The sequence below is a fragment of the Benincasa hispida genome, chromosome 10 (assembly GCF_009727055.1).
Source record: "Benincasa hispida cultivar B227 chromosome 10, ASM972705v1, whole genome shotgun sequence".
Lineage (NCBI taxonomy): Eukaryota > Viridiplantae > Streptophyta > Magnoliopsida > Cucurbitales > Cucurbitaceae > Benincasa > Benincasa hispida.
In genome coordinates, this window is record NC_052358.1 from 36,924,904 (window position 1) to 36,946,120 (window position 21,217).

A 21,217-nucleotide genomic window follows, 5' to 3' on the forward strand; every position below is an offset into this window, starting at 1 on the left:
CGTCTCGTTATATAACACCGTTCATGACAGAGATTTCACTTCACTAGGATGACCATAGGTAACATGACCTCAATCCTAAGTCAGTTGGGAATTCCTACCATTGAGGGCGGTTCTTTGATTTGTATGGGTGCGAATGGCCAGGTCGCCGATTCAAACCTATCATTTTGGGGATTCGTCTGATTTAGGAGTTGGGAACTCAACTTCACAAGATGGAATTCACTCCTTTCTCGAGGTAGGGGTAAGTAGATAGATAGCTCCCTTAAGGACTGATTTCGGGGCTTGAATGATATGGTACCACACACCTTCTCTTGGCCCGAGAGGTGTTCACACATAGTTGGACTATGTTGTATTGTTCATTAGAGGAATTAGTGGTACTTAAGGAGCGAGATGTAATTACAGGGGCAAAACGGTAATTTGGCTCAACTGTACCTACGAGCATCTGTGAAGGGTCATTGTACTCAAGATTGGTTATATCTAATGGACATAGAAATATATCTATGGTAAGAAGAGTTCAGCTGTTGGTCTTTAGTGGAATGCCTGACAGTTAACGGATGGTGGATCTCGTGGTTAAAGAGTTTAGTCAGCTATTCACAGACCGTTCGAGCTTCGAGCCACAGGTCCATTAGGTCCCCTGGGTAGCTTGGATAAAGTTGAGAGCCAGTGCTTGGGTTAATTTGAAATGTTTAAATTGACAAGAGGAAGTTCGATTATATATGATATAATTGGCTAAATGTATGAGATACATTATTTTGGAGGAAATTAGATATAAATATGATTTATATCAAATAGAGGAGAAAATACAATAGTAGATATGTGATATCAAACTATAGGATAAAAATATAATGTGATCATATTTATTAATTAATTAGTTAGTAAATTATATGTTAATTAATCCAAAATTCACGTTCAGACGTGGGTTATGGGAACCGTCGGTTATTGTAACCGATGAATTAAAATGAAAAATGTTTTCATTTGAATCGCCCAGAGTTAGATCGTCCAAAAAGAAATCAAGCGCGCGTTGGTGGACATTTAAACGATCACTTACGCAAAACGAGAGCCTATACGATAGTTCTCTCCGCTTAAACGATCATCCACCTCGCGCCTAAATGATCGCATAGCTTCTCTAAACGGTCGTATAGTATGCCAATTTTGCTAAACGATCGTATACCTTTTCCTAAACGATCATTCAGTAAAACCTACACGATCATGTAGCTTCTCCTAAATGATAAGCATTCTGCTATGCGATAGTATCTTTTTCCCTCCCACTCGCTTATCGCCTACACGATTCGTGTTCCTCCTTCCTCTACCAAATTCACCAAAGACCACCCTTTGGGTTTTCACGTCGACAATACCCGAGGCTCTTTACTGGTGGTGTCGTCCCCGTTGCGGTCATGAGTTTGCAGTTGTTTGTGCTGCTGTTGTTGACGCTGCTGCTGGGCGTTGGTAGATCGCTTGGAGGGTTCCGCTGCATTGAGTTCCGAAGATGGAAGATTGTCTTCAACTAGTACGGAACTCTCTCTCTTGTTATTTTGATGTTCATAGCATGCCAATAATTAGTGTTTGTTTGCATAACTGTTCGTATGAATGTATAATGTTGTATTTCGATCACTGTGAGATCGGAGCGATCAGAACGTACTCATGGAACTCTTTGATATGAGATCCTTCATATGGATGTCTGAGAGAAGTGTTCTTTCTAAAAAGAAACACATAGAAGAGAAAAGTTCTCTGAAAAATTCCCTCTCTTCCAGCCCATTTCCCTTCCCTCTTCCAGGGATTCAAGCAAAGTCGACAACTCTTGCTTGAATCTTTTGTCCCAAGAGAATACAGAGGGTTCTCAAATGGTGATGTTCCTTTTTGGAGAAGCTAACTTGCTCGAGGGATTCTTGAAGAAAGTGTTCTTCAAAGGTAAGAGTTTCTTAAACCCTAAGTTTTCCTTTTTTTGAAAGCATGTTATAATTTATGTGAATGCATATCTTGTTCTTGTTTTACTGTAAAACTTATATTCAATAAAAAATGGAAATTTGGGTTGATCTTGCTTCCACTCAAGGATCTCTCCGATTAGAGTTCCTTCACACCCTTAACTCATTTTAGGTTTATGTAGTAGAGACTGCAGCGTACATCCTAAATTGCGTTCCTTTCAAGAGTGTTGCTAGAACACCTTTGGAGTTATGGAATGGTCGTAAAGCTAGTTTACGTCATTTCAGAATCTGGGGTTGCCCAGCACATGTGCTTGAGGCTAATCCTAAGAAATTGGAACCAATTTCAAGGTTATGTCTATTTGTAGGCTGCCCCAAAGGAATGAGCACTAGAAGAAATTCGGGCTTTAATGTCGATTGGAAATCGATATTAAAGATAGTGTTATTAAAGCCCTTTAATGTAGATTTAAAACCGGCATTAAAGGGCTTCAATAACACCAATAACACAGCCTTCAATGTCGGTTGACCAACATTAAAGGTCTTCAATGTCGGTTGCAATCGACATTAAAGGTCTTTGGAACCGACATCAAAGGTCTTTAGTGATTAAAGCCTGTTGGTTGCAATCAACATTAAAGCCTGTTTTATTTTTTTTTAATTCTTAACCGACATTGATGCCCGAATCTGTCTGTTTTATCAATTGTTGTCCATTTTTTAAAGTTCCCTTGCCAAATCCATTTTTTGGGTAAAAAAGTATAACATGACACATCATCATTGAACGTTGTGGCTATGACATAATATTCATGTATGGATTGTAAATCTATTACATTTAATCCGCAAATTATGCTATAGAATTATAATTTAAAAGGCGTACAATAATTCAAGCCTTGAAAACACAAATTACAAGTAATACAAAGATTATGATTTTACAAACATTATGAGTTTACTGTCCCTTTCTACTTGGTAAGTATGGATCCCTTCATAATTCTTTTTGAACAGACCCCCCAGCTTCAGCAGTGTCTGGTTATAAGCATCTTTGTCTGACCACTATTGTCAAAGGATCACAAACAATAAAGGTTTGAGCGTAAGCGTAACACATGCAACGGAAGATTGTATCCATTCAAATATATATAGATAGATATAAATGGATAAAAGGTTTGGGTGTAAGCGTAACACATGCAACGGAAGATTGTATCCATTCCTTACCCTTAGAAACTCTGCAACTTTTGCCAGCTAACTGTTGCTGCTCAAATGTACTTTGGTTTCCATGCCAAGAGAAAATAGGAGAGTCAGATTGCAGGACAAAACACTCAGTAGAGTTCAGTGAGGTTGCAACCTAGATAATTATAAGTTGAGACGTTACCATAAGACTTGCAATGGCTCAAATTAGTACAGGCTTTCAGCATAAACATGAAACATGACCCAATGACAATGTTATAACATTATTTCCAGTCAGCTTGAATATGTATGCACACATATATTTCAAACCTCAAGAGGCAAGATTGAAAGGCATTTTAAAAAGCATGAATCGCACTTAACATAGAAAAAAAATATCAAAATCACTACTACGTACAACTTCAACTTGCACTGCTTTATTGTTGTGAATGGATGTTTGTGATATCCTAATAAGGGCAACATAATCTTCTGTGTAAGTTTCATTAGCCAAAGCTTTATCTGCTATGAGTTTCTTGTAACTAGAGCTCAAGCCACCCTACACCAGAATTCATTAAGAAAATGATGGTTATCTGTGTCTCTCAAGGACCCTCTCAGTTCCACATCAGAACCTTGAAAAGAAACTACAACGTGATTCTAATCAAAAGAGTGAGTTAAGAAAGAAGCTTATAAGACTACCACCTTGAGCACCACAAAAGGTTGAAAAAGGGCAATAAATTGGGGTGGCTCTTTACCTGAAATATACGACCCTGCCAAAAGAAAAAAGCATATGATAAGGAAATTCCCAAAGATAGAAACTATTTATCACGTATACTTTATGTTTATGGTACCTAAACAGGCCTCCCTTTCAGCGAGTTGGACATTGTATTCGTCAACCGTGTAGCCATCTTTTGATCTTCCTGAGGTTTGAAAGAATAGAAAATGGTTTAACAACAATAAATAAAATTATGCCTAAGGTATCCTTTTAGTCGACAAGGCCATCTGCACTCTAGAGATTAATAATATAATACTTCTACTGGTAGATTTTGAAGTAGGGGTTGATTCAATGGTGAGAAGATGATGAAGGACCTGACACAATTAGAGAGTGAATCTAGAGCTCCAAAGCATAAAGTCAACCGAGAAAATAAAGGAACATGGACAAACTTACCTCACCGCCTACTGAATCATCAGAATATTGTTCTAAATTTTCAGATTCCATCTCGTTATCAATTGAAGGGTCCTTTGTAAGGGAAGAAGACCGCAAAGGCTCATAGTGGCACAATATTCTGAGAGTAGATATACGAACTCCCTTATCTGGGTGACACAAATTATCTACAAACACTTGTACAACATCTTCAAACTTATCTGCTTGAAACTCTTTAGAATAAAATCTTTTGCTGACCCCTGGCCTACAATTAACACGGTTAAGGGAATACTACATGCTTCCAACAACCAAGGTTGGAGATGAAATAATGATTAGAAGGTAGAAAAAATTGTCTAGAATGCAAAATTTCCAACTTACCCATAAATAAAATCCAAATAATAAGCTACAGCTACCAAGACTTGTGAACATGAGCTATATCTTTTGGCAAGGTACACAAATCTGTTTAATCCTTCAAGCCCAACCTTCTCACTAGAGAGTAACTTAAGGTAAGAACCTATGGTGGCACCAATTATGCTTTCCAAATTTTCTTTAGAGACGCCAAATATGTCGCCTAAAAGAGCATGAATAAATTCAACTGTAATTCTTAAAGAGAAAAATAAAACCAAGCACCTAAAAGTGGTAGTAGCCTCAACTAGTGCAATAAAGATAACCATAGCCATATCTTATATATCTAGTCTGTGTATGCATGTGCAAAAACAAACAAAATATCAAAACCATATTCAACTAGAAGAAGCACCTTTCCACTTGTTGTATAAGAGCAATATGTACTTATTATGATAATCTTATACACCCATCTAATTAATATCACTGTCATAAAGAAAATAAGATAAAATAAACCACTCTCATATTAGATGATTAAACTTTACCTTCAACAGTACAAAGCCAATCAAGTGCATCAATCAAGTCCACTAGTAAGGATAAATTGGCTTGAAATTTTACAATATATGGACAACAACGAATAACACCCCATATTCATTAATATCAATCGTGGATGAACTGTGTTGCATAAAATCAATGATCTCTTTAATCCAATGGCCAATGTGTATCTTGTTTCTTGTTTACTGTGAAATTTATATTCAATGAAAAAAGAAATTTCGTCGATCTGCTTCCATCCAACGTTCTCTCCCCAAAGAATTCCTTCAGATCTCCATATTATGTCTTCTGGAAAATATGTATAAAGTATCTTTTGAAGCTATTGAAGTGTTCGTTTTTTCAAGAGGTGTTCATATTTGTTCTGCTAGACTTGAAAATAACTTTTATATATTAAAACCAACTGAAGCAAAATTCATTTTAAATATAGAGATGTTTAAAACGGCAGAAACTCAAAATAAAAAACGAAAAATTTCTCCTAACACCTATCTTTGGCATCTTAGACTTGGTTACATAAATCTCATTAAGACTAAGATATTAGTTAAAAACGGTCATCTAAATCAATTAGCAAACAGTTCTTTACCTCTGCGTGAATCATGTCTTGAAGGAAAAATGACTAAAAGATCTTTTTCTGGAAAAGGTCTTTGTGTTAAAGAACCCCTAGAGCTTATACATTTAGACCTTTGTGGTCCAATGAATGTAAAAGCTCGAGGTGGATATGAATATTTTTTCAATTTTGTTGATGGCTATTCAAGATATGACTATATTTACTTAATGAGTCACAAATCAGATACTTTCAAAAAATTCAGAGAATTTAAGACAAAAGCTGAAAAGTTATTAGGTAAAAGAATTAAAACACTTCGATCAGATCGAGGTGGTGAGTATATGGATTTACAATTTCAGAACTATTCAGTAGATCATGGAATTTAATCACAACTCACAGCACCCAAAACACCACAGCAAAATGGTGTTGCAGAAAGAAGAAATCGAACCTTGTTAGACATAGTTCGTTTAATGATGAGTTATGCTCAGTTACCTCAATCCTTTTAAGGCTATGCAATACAAATTGCGATATATATTCTAAACATGGTTCCCTCAAAAAATGTTTCATAAACACCGTATGAGTTGTGGAGAAGACGTAAAAATAGTTTACTTCACTACCGAATTTGAGAATGTCCAACACACGCATTGGTACAAAACCCTAAAAAATTAGAATGATGTTCAAAATTATGCTTCTTTATAGGATACCATAAGGAAACAAATGGTGGATACTTCTATGATCCCTAAGAAGATAAAGTATTTGTATCGAAAAATGCTACATTATTGGAAGAAGATCATATTAGAAATCATCAACCTCGCAGTAAACTAATATTGGAAAAAATGACCAAAGATACTACATATAAATCAACAAAAGTTGTTGATTAAGTTGGTCCATCAACAACAGTTGTTGCCCGATCACATCATTCTCAAGAGTTAAGAATGCCTCGACGTAGTGGGAGGATTGTTAATCAACCTGAATGCTACATGGTTTTAACGGAAACTCAAGACATCATACTTGATGATGGGCTAGAGGATCCATTGACTTTTAAACAAGCAATGGAAGATGTTTATAGGGAACAATGGATAAAAGCCAAGGATGTAGAAATGGAGTCAATGTACTTCAATTTTTTCTGAGAAGTTGTAGATCAACAACATGGGGTTAAACCTACAGATTGTAAATGATCTACAAGAGAAAAAGAGACCAAATTCGTAAGGTGCAAACTTATAATGCCAGACTCGTGGCAAAAAGTTTTACCCAAAAGGAAAGGGTTGACTATGAAGAAACCTTTTCTTCTGTTGCCATGATAAGATCAATAAGAATACTCTTATTCCTTGCCACATATTATGACTATGAAAATTGGAAAATGGATGTCAATACAGCTTTCTTGAATGACTATCTTGATGAAAGTATTTTTATGTCTCAACCAGAAGGGTTCATTGAACAGGATCAAAAACCAAAGGTTTGTAAGCTTAAGAGATCCATTTATGGATTGAAGCAAGCTTCTAGATCTTGGAATATAAAATTTGACACTGCAATCAATTCAAGACTTTGAACAAAATGTTGACGAACCTTGTTTATATAAGAAAATAGTCAACAAAACTGTAGCATTCTTGGTACTTTATGTGTTGGATTAGTACCAGCACGCAGCGAAAGCGAACAGGATCAATAAGCACTCTAATTGATTAATTTTGGCAGAAAAGAAAACATGCTCAAACAAAATGTAATGGGTTTCAAGAACATACCTTCGAAGAACCGTTGAAATCTCTATTTCCAGCTACTATATCCTTCAAATCTTTATGCAGACCACCACAAGATCTTCCCTACTAATCTTTTGGTGCTCTAGATTGAGTTGTGAAAATCAAAATAAGCTAGAATCAAAGGAAATTTGGAGAAAGCTCACTGCAACAACCCAAATGAAGAACATTTTATTCTACCCTAATTTTTAAGAAAAATTCATTCGGTCGTCTCTCCTTAACTTCACTCCAATCTTTTCAATATATTGCAGACTATCATGCAAAGAGATTTCCTGCATGGGATGTAGCTCATGCCTGGAGTAAATAAAGTTTGAAGAAGTGGGTTTCATTGTGAGCAAGTTGAAGATGAAGATGAAAAAATCTAATTTTTTCTTTTTGTGTAATTTTCTATTTCCAAAATCCAAAATTGATTTTAAAATCATATTTTATTTCTAAAATCAAAATTTATTATTTTACAAATTAATTTCACAAATTAATTTTGTAATAAAATTAATAAACAATTTAAATAATTCTATTTAATTTAATATCCAATATTAAATTAATTTTTACACAAATTCATCTTCATATATTTAAATCATATTTAAATATATATTCTCCAATGTTTGATTCTAATTTGAACGTTTCAAATTAACTTATCATGCTACTCTAAACCTAATCCATTTCTGAGCTAGTAGAGAGACCTCGTGGACCTATAGATCATGGGCTCCAACGATCTGAGATTAATCGGCTAAACTCATTAGACTGATCTAACCCCTATTCGTTAACTAATGGGTGACTCCACTAAAGCCCATAGTTGAACTCCCCTCACTGTAGATATATTATGTCTACTCAATATAACCATGATTAGTAAGTTAACCCTTCACAGGTTATTCGTAATAACGGCTGGATCAAATCTCTATGTTACCCCAAAATCACCACTTGTTCCTTAAGTCCCCACTGATCCCCTAATGAACAATTGTTTTGTGATCTAATCAACAAAAACGAGTCCCTCTCGGGCCAGTGAGAAAGTGAGGCCCATTGTTCAAGACCTAGAATCAACACTTAAGGGAACAACTTTTTTACTATCCCTAAAGCGGGTAGAAGTGAATTCCATCTTGCACCCTATGTCCCCAGCTATTTATCTAGTCTTACCCCTGAAATGGGAGTCTTATTGAGCCGGCGCTGTTGAGCCAACCCTCACATATGCAAATCTAAGTGTAATCCCGAATAAACAAGAGTTCATAGTTAGCTCAAGATTAAGGTCAAGTTACCTAGGTCATCGCTTTGAAATAGTCAGTCTTAAATAGTAAACAACGTTATAAAGTAAGAGTGACTCATTTCGTGGTCCGATCTTGTACAAATCCTTTTGCACATGGACACTCCCACTCCTCATGTCCCTACATGAACAAATTAGGATCACTTCGTTTGTAGCACTTTACAATCCCTTGTAACAACTACAGAGCAGGTCGTATCCAATAGTGTTACCAGAATAAGGTATTCAACCTTATTCATATACTATAGATCATTGACTATTTACTCGAACCTGATCCACCTTTATATCTCCACATAAAGTTCAAGTACTCATCCAATAGTCAAGGGACTTTCAGGTTTATTTGATTTCTATCAAGCAATAGATCTATTCAATAATACCTTTATTGAATTTTCAGAATAAGTTCCATTGTATACATACCACGAGTTTTAGGACATAAAACCCAACATCATGTTGATGATATCTTGCTCATTGGGAATGAGACGAGTTTCCTTACTAACGTAAAGAGATGGTTAGCATCACAGTTCCAAATGAAAGATTTAGAAAATGCTCAATATGTTCTTGGGATTCAAATTTTTTGAAATCGAAAAAACAGAACCCTAACACTATCTCAGGCATCTTATATTGACAAAATGTTGTTGAGATATAATATGAAAAATTCTAAAAATGGTATGTTACCTTTTAGACATGGAATTCATTTGTTAAAGGAACAGTGTCCTAAGTGTTGGGAATGTCCTAGAACTCGCAGTTCATGTTAAACATTCTATTTATCAATAAATAATATATTGTTGATTTTGCATCTTATTATGAAAATCCAATAAACATATTCATGGCTATAGTCTGAATATTGTAATTTTATGTAGTGACATAAACAGGATCAAGTTAACAGTATATCGTTTAAATGGTCTAATAAGTATGTGGATGATATTCGATATCTCATCCTGGTAACACTATTGGATGCTGCCCATTCTATAGTTGTTACAAGAAGTTGTAAAAGTGCAACAAACGATGTGATCCACAGATCGTTCATGTTGAGATATGTGAGTGGGGGTGTCCTATGCAATGAGTTTGCATATAGACTGGACCACAAAATAGTCACTTTTCTTTATAACGACCATTTACTATTAAAACTGACTATTTCATTTATCAAATAATCTAGGTTAACTCAATCTTAATCCTAAGCCAGTTATGGACTCCTGTTTGTTCAGGATTATCCTTTGATCTGCAAACGGTGAGAATAGTCCAATAACACTACTCAATAAGCTTCCCATTTTAGGGATAAGACTGGATGAATAGCTTGGGACATAGCATTGCAAGATGGAATTCACTCATACCCGATTTAGGGTTAGCAGATAGGTTGTTCTCTTAAGTACTGATTCCAAGTCTTGAACAATCGGGGTCTCGCCTTCTCATGATAGAGAAAGGATTTGATTCATAGGAATTATGAATCAGAATTGTTCATTAGAGGGTCAGTGAGAATTTAAGGAACAAGATGTATTCACAGGGGTAAAAAGGTTATTTTACCCTATTACGATTACGAACAACCTGTGAGTTATTGACTTACTGATTATGGTTATAAAGTGGACATAATATATCTATAGTGAGGGGAGTTCAACTATGAGCTATAGTGGAGTGTCCCATTAGTTAACGAATGGGGGTTAGATCAGTCTAATGAGTTTAGTCAATTAATCTCGAATCGTTGGAGCCTATGATCTGTAGGTCCACGAGGTCCCCCTACTAGCTCGTAAATGATTAAGTTTTAGAGTTACTTGAGAAATTAGTTTGAAGCGCTCAAATTAAAATTAAACAGAATAGGAGAATATATATTTAAATATGATTTAAATATATGAAGATGATTTTGTGCAAAAATTAATTTAATATTTGATATTAAATTAATTAATATTTTTTAATTAATTTTAAAAAATTAATTTTTTCAGTTTTAAAAACAAAACGGTTTTAAAATCAAAATTTTGATTTTAAGATAAAATTGGAAAATTGGAAAACATGCACAAAATGGAAATTTGAAGTTTTCCATTATCATCTTCTTCATGCTCACACAAAACCCTCTTTCTCTTCTTCATTAACTCCAATCATGAGCTACAAGCCATGCATATTTCTTCTTTGCATGTTCATCTGCAATAAATAAAGAAGAATAGAGTGATTTGGAGGCATGAATTCTACAGAAATTTGAGAGAAAATTTCGGTTGAAGAAGAGTTCTTAAAAAACTGAGTGTTGTGAGCTTCTCCTTGCGTTTTACATTGCTTCAAGCTGTTCTTGAGTCCCACAACTCGGTCTAAAGCTCTAAGAGGATAGTGGGAAAGATTTTGAGGTAGTTCATAGTGATATTTGGAGAAGACTACTGCTGATTGATCGAGATCTTGAAGAGTTCTACAAATGTATGATTCAAAACCCTCTTATTTAGATGAGCATGCTTTAGTTTTCGCCAAAATTAATGAATTTGAATGCTTATTGATCCTTGTTACTTCTGCTGCATGTTATTACACTCTTACACTAAGACAACTTAAGAAATTGAGGAAATGAAAAGAATTCCATATGCATTGGGAGTCTGATGTACGCTATGTTGTGTACACGTCCTGTCATATGCTTTGTAGTTAAAATCGTCAGCAGGTTCCAATCTAACCCAAGACACATTCGTTGGACAGCTGTAAAAAACATCATCAAGTATCTCAAGTGAACGAGGGACTATATGCTTATGTATAGACCTAAGGATTTGATCCGTACAGGATACACTGATTTTGATTTTCAGACTGGCGTAGATTCTAGGAAATCTACTTCAGGATCAATTTTCACTCTTAACGGAGGAGCTACAGTATGGAAAAACATTAAATAAAGTTGTATAGCTAACTCCACGATGGAAGCAGAATACATAGCTGCATGCGAAGCAACTAAAGAAGCAACTTGGCTGCACAAGTTCCTGACAGATTTGAAAGTGATTCTAAATATGTACCTGCCCATTACTCTGTATTGTGACAACAGTGGTACAGTTGTTAATTCCAAGGAACCAAGGAGTCACAAACATGGAAAACACATCAAAAGAAAGTACTATCTCATCAGAGAGATCATAAACCGAACAGACGTGATAGTCATGCAAATAGCCTCAGAAGACAACCTTGCTGATCCTTTTATGAAGGCCCTCTCGGCTAAAGTGTTCGAGGGCCACCTGGTTGGACTAGAACTATGAGCATCATAATTTAGGGTAAGTGGGAGAATGTCAAAGGGTATTTTAGATGCCCTAGTTTATTGTATTTTCTCTCTTTATTTCTCAACATTGTAAACATTATATATTAATATTGTTTATCACTAGAGTATTAGTCAAAGTGGGAGATTGTTGGGAATGTCCTAAACTCGCAACTCGTATATGTTGTTTACATATTTTATTTATCAATAAAAATATTGTTGAGTACTTTATTCAATAAATTATTATTGATATTGCATTTTTGTATGAAAATCCAATAAACAAATCCATGGCTATAACATGAATACTTTAACTTTATGTGGCAATATAAAAAAAGATCAAATTTTAGTATGTAGTCAAAAATGGTTTATAAGTATATGGATGAGACTGGGTACCTCATCCTAGTGACACTATTGGATGTGGCCCATTTTGTATACTGATACAAATGATGTGACTCAAAAATCATTCATGTAGAGACATGTGATGAGGGCATTCTGTGCAATGAGTTTACATAAGACCGGACTTCGAAATAGTCACTTTTCTTTATAACAATTATTTACTGTTAAAACTGACTATTTCAATCTCAAGACCTAGGGTACCTCAATCTTAATGCTGAGCTAACTATGAACTTCTATTTATTCGAGTTTATCTTTTGATCTGCATAGATAAGAGTAGTTCTTCAACAGTACTCAATAAGCCTCCCATTTTAGGGATAAGACTAGATAGATAGTTAGGGATATAGCTTTTCAATATGGAATTCACTTCTACTCGACTTAGGGTTAGCAGATAGGTTGTTCTCTTAAGCGTTGATGCCTAGTCTTGAACAATTGGATCCCGCCCTCTCATGAAAGAGAGGGTTATGGTTTATAAGTTGGACTATAAATCAATTGTTCAATGGAGGATTAGTGGGAGCTTAAGAAGCAAGATGTATTTACAGGGGTAAAATGGTAATCTTTGACCCAGCTGTAAATACGAACGACCTTGAAGGATTGACTTACCAATTATGGTTAAAATGGACATAAATATATCTACAGTGAGGAGAGTGCAACTATCGAGCTATAGTGGAATATCTTAGTAGTTATTAATTCGATTTAAAGAGTTTAACCAATTAATTACAAATCGTTGGACTCATGTTCTGTAGGTCCATAAGATCTCTCTAATAGCTCGTAGTTTGGATTAGTAAATTGAGTAATCTTGATGAGATTTGAAATTAGGGTCTAGAAATTTGAAATGTTCAAATTCAATTAGGATTTCTATTAATTGTATTCGATACAATTGAAATGTTTAATTTTATCGAAATTAAATGAAATTGGAGAATCGATTAATGTTTAAATTATGATTTAAATATTGATTACATGAAATTAAATTTATTGTAGTAAAATTAGTGTTTTATTAATTTAATATTAGATATTAAATTAACAAGATTAATTAAAAGGTATAATTAATTAGTTTTATCTAAAATTAATTAATTGAATTAATTTTTATAAAACTAATAAACAAATAAATCAGTTTATTTATTAAATTTATTTTAGAAATCAATTTTGAAAATACAATTTGAAAAACAAAAGGGAAATTTCCAAAAGTTGGAAATCTCAACTAAAGGTGCAAGCACCTTATTCATCCAATTCCACTCAATCTCTATTAAATTCATGAAGAAGGAGTTGACCTTCATGCAAGCTTTGAGATTGCACGATGAAAGCTTTATAAATTGGAGTGTTAGACTGAATGACTAGCGATGCATTCAGAATTTCTACAAAAATTCTACCGAATTTGAAACCCTCAGCAGACCCTCTTCAATTCTATCAAAACCAACTCAATTTAGTGTTTCCACCCCAATCCTTGCAAGAGAATAGTAGAGAAGATCTTTGTGGTAGTCTACTTGAAGATTGAAGCATCTTTTCGAGGAGCTCAACTATTTTTGAAGAAGATTCATCAAATATATTGTATTCAACAAACCCTCTTATGAAATAGTTTTTCTAAAGCATGTTTTAAACTCAAATTAAGTGCAATTAAAGTGTTTATTGATTCTGATTTTCTCTGTTGCATGTTAATTTACTCCATCATAAGTATTCATGTAATAGTCATTAATCTTAGTTTATTGGATTTAATCTTTACAATTGCAATTTACGTATTCAATAACAGTTTTATTGAATAAACCTCAATAATATCTTTATTGTAAATAGAATATGTTTAATATTACAAATTGCGAGTTTTAGGATATACAACCCAACAAACTTATTATTAACTTTAAAATATATACATTTTTTTTACTTATGATATAATTAGATATACATATATTTATTTTAATTTTATTTAATTTCACTAGTTTTTTGATAATTTATTCTTCAACAAATCCTACAAATAGTTTTTTGAAGACTTTGGAAAGAAATTTTATATTATATAACTTGAAATTGAGTTGTTAAAGTTTGATTAAATGTATGAAAATAATTAAATTCAATTTTTACACATTAACATTTTACGTCCTTTTAGAACATAAATTTAAATAAATGATCAAAGTAACTCCAACCATCCCAACCCAACCCAAATGTTTCGTGGTTGGATTGGGTTAGGTTAATTTTTTAATGAGGGTTATTTGGATTGCAGAATTCGAATAAGTGGGTTAGATCTAAAAAGTTTTCAACCCAACTCAACCAACCTACGAACACCTTTATATGAATGATATAATTTTTGTTTTTTAATGATATAATTTTTTTTAATGATAAATTTTAGATCTTAAATTAAATATTTGAATAAAAATATTAGAAATAACCAAATTGTAAACCAATAAAATTTACGTGAATTATAATATATTACAATCAAAGTATAAAATTTAAAACCATTTAAATTTATGTGAATTATAAGTTATTTAATATGAATTTTTTTTAATGATTTAAATGCAAAATTACATCATATAACTTTAACCATCCATTAAAATGAGCACAAGAAAAACTCAAATGTTTCGTCATCAACCAAAATGGGCAAAATAAATAAAATGTTGCCCATTTTATGATAAGATAGATTTTCCAAAATGGTACTAGATATATAAAAATTAATTTTAATTCTTTTAAAAGAACAAAGTTGTAATGCAATTTGTTAAGGATAATGACATCATGGTTCTGTGATATATTAATTTCAAAACTTGAATTGTCTGACCAATGAAATTTTTATAATAATAATTTATGTTTTTATCTAGCTTCCAAATTTGATTTTTTCAGGAATGAAATTTGAAATTTTAGTATACAGAACTACATCAATAAAAGATATATTTTTTTAGTAAATCATGTTGTAAACTTTTTTTTTTGAGAGGATGTTATAATTTTTCTTTTGTTAAAATTAGAAATTCTATAATAAATATTTATAAAATAAATACATTGTAAATCTCTTAAAAAAATATTTAAATTGTAAAATAATAATCCTACCAAATTTTCCAAGAGCCCAAATTTCTATCATGTTAATTTATTAACATTAGTACTTTGAACATTGTATTTGGTAGATATAACAAAATTAATTGAGATATCATTTTTAAATATTTTGTCAAACATATTTATATTAAGAAAAAAAAAACATAGAATACAACTTTCATTTTCAACAAATCTATTAACTAGACATACATCATGTTTTAATGACAGTTTTATAAGATGCTTAGATATTTGAAGGTTCTATGATATTTTAGGGCACCTTTGTGGACGTCTAAGGAGTTTTGGATGTCCTCTTAAAATATAGATTTTTCGAATTTCTATACCGAAGACATCTATTTTCACCTTTTCATTATATATCATTCCTTTTTGTTATATTTTAATTGTTTTTATCTTTTAGAAAAATATTCAAATCCAAATCCAAATTAACATTTATTTTGCGAAAAAATATACATTATTGGTTTAGAAAAATAACATATAAAATAATAAAAACCATATTAACAAATATATTATATAAAGGTATTCTTGAAACATTAGATAAATTTAAGACATTCTCTAATAGAAATTTTATGAAACAAACACATTTATCTAAATTATCTCATATATCTACTAAAAAGTCAAACGACCCTTGTATAAATTCTAAATATACTATTTTTTATATAAAAAAATCCCAAATAGAAAAAATACCAAACTACTTATAGAAATAGAAAAAAAGATACGAATAGATATTGATAGATTTTTATCTACGTCTATTACATAGTATCATAATAAACCTCTATTAGTTTTAATTGACTTGTATCAATTTTTGAATTTTTTTATTTTATGAAAATAGTTAATTTCTATTTTTGAAAACCCACCGACGGAAATATTGACTCTTAAGACTGTAAGCTACGACCTAATCATATGGACATTTATATATTTAATAATTAATAAAGTGTGTTCATAAAATTGAAAAAAAAAATGTGGACATAAAATGCCTTCAAAAAAATAAAAAGAAAAAGAAGAAAGAAATTGTGAAGCATCTGAATTTCCAAGAAAACAAAGGGCGCCCTCAGATCAAGAGGGCATTACCAAAGTGTTGACGCTATTTCGAGAATTGGCGTGATTCTCAAGCGAAATTTCCGAATTCACTAAAAAGAAAAAAGAAATCACAGATTCTGATTTGACTTTTGGAACCCCATCTCTCCCAATTTAATTTTCCTTCGATATTTATCCAATTCAGAAACATAATCGTGACAATTTTATGCTTCGGAGCCTCCATCTTCCACTCCATTGAATCTCAGCCGTACGTTTGATTCAACTCCGACTCTCTGCGACTGCTCCACTTCTTCTTTTCCTATAAGTGTCCTTTCCTCACTAGGACTTCAGTTCTTTCTCTGCTTCTGTCTGCGGTCTGATCGCTGATTCCGGATTTCCGATTCAGGGGTCGAATTTTCGTTCTGGGTTTTTCTATTTCTTCGTAAATACACAGCCATGTCCGGCGGTATTGCACGCGGTCGTCTTGCGGAGGAGCGGAAGTCGTGGCGGAAGAATCATCCCCATGTGGGTATTTTTTCTTCTTTTGCGGAAAGGACTCTTGATTTTGTTTTTATTTATTTATTTTTTTAATGATTTTGTGTGTGTTTTTTTTAGGGTTTTGTTGCGAAACCGGAGACGATGCCTGATGGGACCGTGAATTTAATGATTTGGCATTGCATTATTCCTGGGAAAGTTGGGGTATGGTTTTTTTTGTCTTCAATTTTGTGGATGTGTTTTGTATTGGGGTTTTGATTTATGGGTTGATTGTTGTTTTGGATGTATTGCAGTGTATGCCTAATTGCGACATGGACTCTCCCATGTTCTGAAATCTTGCATGCCCTAATGCTTGTTTTGCTCTCGGGAACTCTGTGTCGGGTTCTTGATGAAGGATGTTATTTCTTGATTTTGTGGGTTGGTATTCTATTAGTTGTTATAAGCTTCTAGACAACTCTTAGTTCAACTATATCTAGAATTTAGATTTGGGAAAATGAAACCAACTTTGTGACTTTATCTTCTTTGCTTCTTTCCTTCCCGGTCTGTGTACTCGAACTTCAATTCACTTTTCTTTGCTTGTCATGTCAAACTGATCGGGATATCTAGGACTTTTCCTTTTCAACTTGGGATCACGAATTGGCCTATCTTTTGAAGCTCTTAGCCGTGCAATCAACTGGTATTGTGGCTAAAAGACAATTTTCTTTTCCATGACAAACTATCTTGATTTCAGGGCTCTAAGTTCCTTTGGGCCGACTAATTGAAATTTCTGACCACTAAATGAAGCTTTTCCAATCTGGGAATTGAAGAAAGGTTCAAACTAAATTGGGTATTATATCAAATTTTTTTTTTTCTTTCAGTAGTATAAGGTGACCAGTTGACACCTTCACGCAAATTCTTATGGTAACAAAACTGAAAATCTTTTCCCCATATTCCAGCTTCTTCAATATATAAAATAACGATCCTGTTGTTTCTGTACCATGTTAATATTAAAATATGGAATAAATGGAATCTTGAGTAATTGTCTAGGCTGAGTAGAAGTTAATTTGGTGATATAATCCTATCAGATAATGGGAAGTTCATAAATTCCAGATTCCACTACGAGGGGAAGGGGGGGTATTTATTTAATTATTTTTCAGCTGAATAATTTTAAACAAAATTTCTGGCCGTAGCTTGCTTTGCAACAATTATTGAAGATTTTCATTGATAAATTGACTTTGAAGGTTTTATTGTTAATGCTTGTTGGGTTGTAGTATGTGAAAGGCTTCGTTGAAATCCCGTCTATTGTCTATTTGAAAGGCTGCGCTGAAATCTGTTAGGAATCAAGGTAGTATGGGCTACCTTTGTCCCACATTAGTTAGAATGGGATGACCAATTTGGTACTTAAGTGGCTTGACTCTCTCTCCTCAATAAGTGGCTTTTGGGGTGTGGTTCTCCAAGGTACTTAAGTGCCTAATAACGGTATTAGAGCTGATTATTGACATTTTGGAGTGGAACCGATGGAGGGTTCTGACCGGTTGTGGCCAAGTGAAGTACCATTGGAGTAGCCATCGGGATTTTGACTTTCCAAGGATGGGATATTGTTAGGAATCAAGGTAGTATGTGCTACGTTTGTCTCACATTGGTTAGAATGGGATGACCAATGTGTTATTTAAGTGGCTTGGTTCTCCCACCTCAATAGTTGGCTTTTGGGGTGTGGTTCTCCAAGGTGCTTAAGTACCTAACAAAATCACTAAAGTATCGGTTGATTTGAGTGAGTTTTCAGCATATACATGCATAATATTTTAGTAGGAAAGGCTTTAGTAATTCATTTTAATATTTACTGCTGCCCTACTTTGTTGATTTCCATCTAGTTAAATTAGTGTTTGGCCTTTTGTAGCCTTTAGTTTGTTTGTTGTTGCTCTTATTGTTTTAATGGTAAAGGACTATCATCAGAGAGAGAAAAATACAAAAGGGTGATTAGAAGTCAATCCAAAACCATGGGGATTACAAGAAGTTCTCCTGTTAGAGACCATATGACATCCCACACTTCCTTAGTCCTTCTGGATTTGTCATAGAAAATATCTCATTTAACTGATAGAGGACTGTGCCAATTGATATTAAAAATGTCAAATGAAAATCATATCATTTGGTAAAATGGCATTGAACAAATAATTGATTCGTTTGATCTTTTGAATATTGTTATTATTATTAGGTTTACCTCTTCAAAAATCGAAATCAAAGTCATGACGACTACACGTGGCTACATGACTGTTTTTCTTAAACTTTGTGCTGTTCTTTAAGATGTTCTCGTCCATAGTCCTTTTCCCCGTGATTTCTATAGTTCTATGGACTTTGTTCTCCGACTTTTTTAAATAGTGCTCTGAAGTGTTGTATCATTGAAAGTTGACAAAGCCATTAACTTTCTACAGACAGACTGGGAGGGTGGTTTTTTTCCCCTTACACTTAATTTCAGTGAAGACTACCCAAGTAAGCCACCAAAGTGTAGATTCCCTCAGGGTTTCTTCCATCCTAACGTTTACCCATCAGGAACAGTCTGCCTGTCAATTCTCAATGAAGATAGTGTAAGTAATAAATGTAAATTTTTGGCCGTATGTTCATTGAGACATAACCTGACCTATCCTTGAATCTTCTTTGTTCATGTGTAGGGGTGGAGACCAGCCATAACAGTTAAACAAATTCTTGTTGGAATCCAGGATTTGCTGGATCAACCAAACCCTGCTGATCCTGCTCAGACAGAAGGGTATCATCTCTTCATCCAGGTATGTCATAACTTTTCTTGATAGGGCAGTGGAAAGCTCAATCCCCACTGATGATGGGCTAAAGGGTATTCTGTAGTGGTATATACTATACTCTCAGATATAAAACTAGTGATCTCAAAGATCTTGGGAATGGTAATGGCAACATTTGGTTCACAATTTTGTGTGAAGGCATAGTAATCCGAAGTCTATGCATTTAACATGTCAATGTATTGGCCCCTGAGCTGCTGACTAATGTGCGGGGTTTTAAAAGGCATATTTGTTGGTCAAGCTTGGGTAGAGTAGCAAAAAGATAATGCAGAGAAGAGAACAAAAGGAAATATGATTATCTGTTGTGTCTTCACTTTTATTTTAGTCATCACTCTTATTTCGATTTCACTTTATTTGGTGCTTCTCCTGAGTATTATAACCATTGCTGTTCACTATTGCACATAAAATTCCTTTTTGTTTCGTGGAGTTGTTTCTAAAATGGATTTTTCATGATGACCCTATCTACATGGTCCTGTGGGTTTGAACTTTGTGCACATTTTTTTCGAGGGAGAATATTTTGTTGTCTTCTTTGTATTAATTGTTTCTAGATTAGATACAAGAAAAGAGGCATACAATAGTTGTGTATGTGTTTCTAGACTTGCATGTGTTTCTTGAAATAGAATTGTTGAGAATAGTTACTTTTCAAAGGAAAAACAGAAGGGGTCTGGATGGATGGCTTTCCAGTTTCCAACTTTCATATGCCCTCATGTGGATTTCAGTGTCTTGTCCCTAGGAAAGGGGGCATGATACTGGTTCCTATAACCATTTGATTTGGAGGGAGTGCTTGAAGTTGAACCATACTCTGTTTGAAGAGATTTCGAACTGCTAGACTGTGCGGTTGGCAGTCTTTAACTCTGTGGAGGCACTGGGGTGTATAACAACCTTAATTGAACAAGATATGTTGTATAAGTTGTATGTCCTTGGGTTCTGAGGTGCTGAGGTGTATAATAACAAGTTCTGTGAATCTGATGTAATCGGACTTTTCTGATTTTCTATTGTTAAATGGAAGAATTTATCTTTGTGCAGGATGCCGTTGAGTACAAGAAGAGGGTTCGCCAACAAGCCAAACAGTATCCACCTCTGGTGTAAGCTGATTCTGGTTCCCATTATACTTCTTGATACTATGATGATAGATACTATGATGGTATTAGCAGCCAGTTGCCACTGATTGAATCAACATTTAAAACTGACTCGTTTTATAGATCGTTGGTATGTGGTGCACATTTCAATTGTCATGATAATCTCTGAAACTTTAATGTTTCCCAGATATGGACCAACTTATGTCGATATTTATATCGGTAGACATGTCAACAGCCTGATGCTGCATTGTGTTCATATTGTGAACTTGTGGTTTCCTGCTCTAAGAAGTGTATGAAAGAAAGGGTTTTTCTTAACTTATGGATCAACTTCTACTTTCTTTTATAAAGAATGCCATTTTCATGTAGGTCTGTCTTCTCTCAGAAGATTGAATAACCTCATCACTGCTCTTTGATAACAGGGATGCTCATTACTTATTTATATTTTCCTTTTGTCAATGGCTGCAGTGGCAATCGTCCTTTTGAAGTAGTCATTCTATAAAATTTTAATGACTTGGAATCACTTGAATGATGATTTTTTTAATGCTATTTTTATTGTTTTTTAATGTCCAATCATCTGGTTTCG

The 21,217-nt window shown here is 33.8% G+C and overlaps 1 protein-coding gene across 2 annotated transcripts; it reads left to right on the forward strand.

The window, feature by feature from the left end:
- The first annotated feature begins 16,263 nt into the window (after nt 1-16,263).
- Nucleotides 16,264-20,949, forward strand: LOC120088092 (SUMO-conjugating enzyme SCE1). Of its 2 annotated transcripts, none has more exons than XM_039045149.1 (5): nt 16,264-16,799; nt 16,890-16,973; nt 19,178-19,330; nt 19,415-19,528; nt 20,582-20,949. In XM_039045149.1, exons 1-5 carry the CDS (start codon nt 16,731-16,733, stop codon nt 20,642-20,644), a joined length of 483 nt encoding a protein of 160 aa, XP_038901077.1. In that variant the 5' UTR covers nt 16,264-16,730; the 3' UTR covers nt 20,645-20,949. The 2 variants fall into 2 exon arrangements, with proteins under 2 accessions (XP_038901077.1, XP_038901078.1); XM_039045150.1 differs by lacking the exon at nt 16,264-16,799 and adding an exon at nt 17,063-17,186 and having other exon boundaries at nt 16,906-16,973.
- The last annotated feature ends 268 nt before the right edge of the window (nt 20,950-21,217 follow it).

Bases quoted from the DNA above. Each gene is read 5' to 3' on its own strand.
- LOC120088092 (XM_039045149.1), top strand. From the start codon at position 16,731: ATGTCCGGCGGTATTGCACGCGGTCGTCTTGCGGAGGAGCGGAAGTCG. The intron at 16,974-19,177 runs GTATGGTTTTTT...AACTTTCTACAG, and splicing joins TTATTCCTGGGAAAGTTGGG to ACAGACTGGGAGGGTGGTTT. The intron at 19,529-20,581 runs GTATGTCATAAC...ATCTTTGTGCAG, and splicing joins GGTATCATCTCTTCATCCAG to GATGCCGTTGAGTACAAGAA.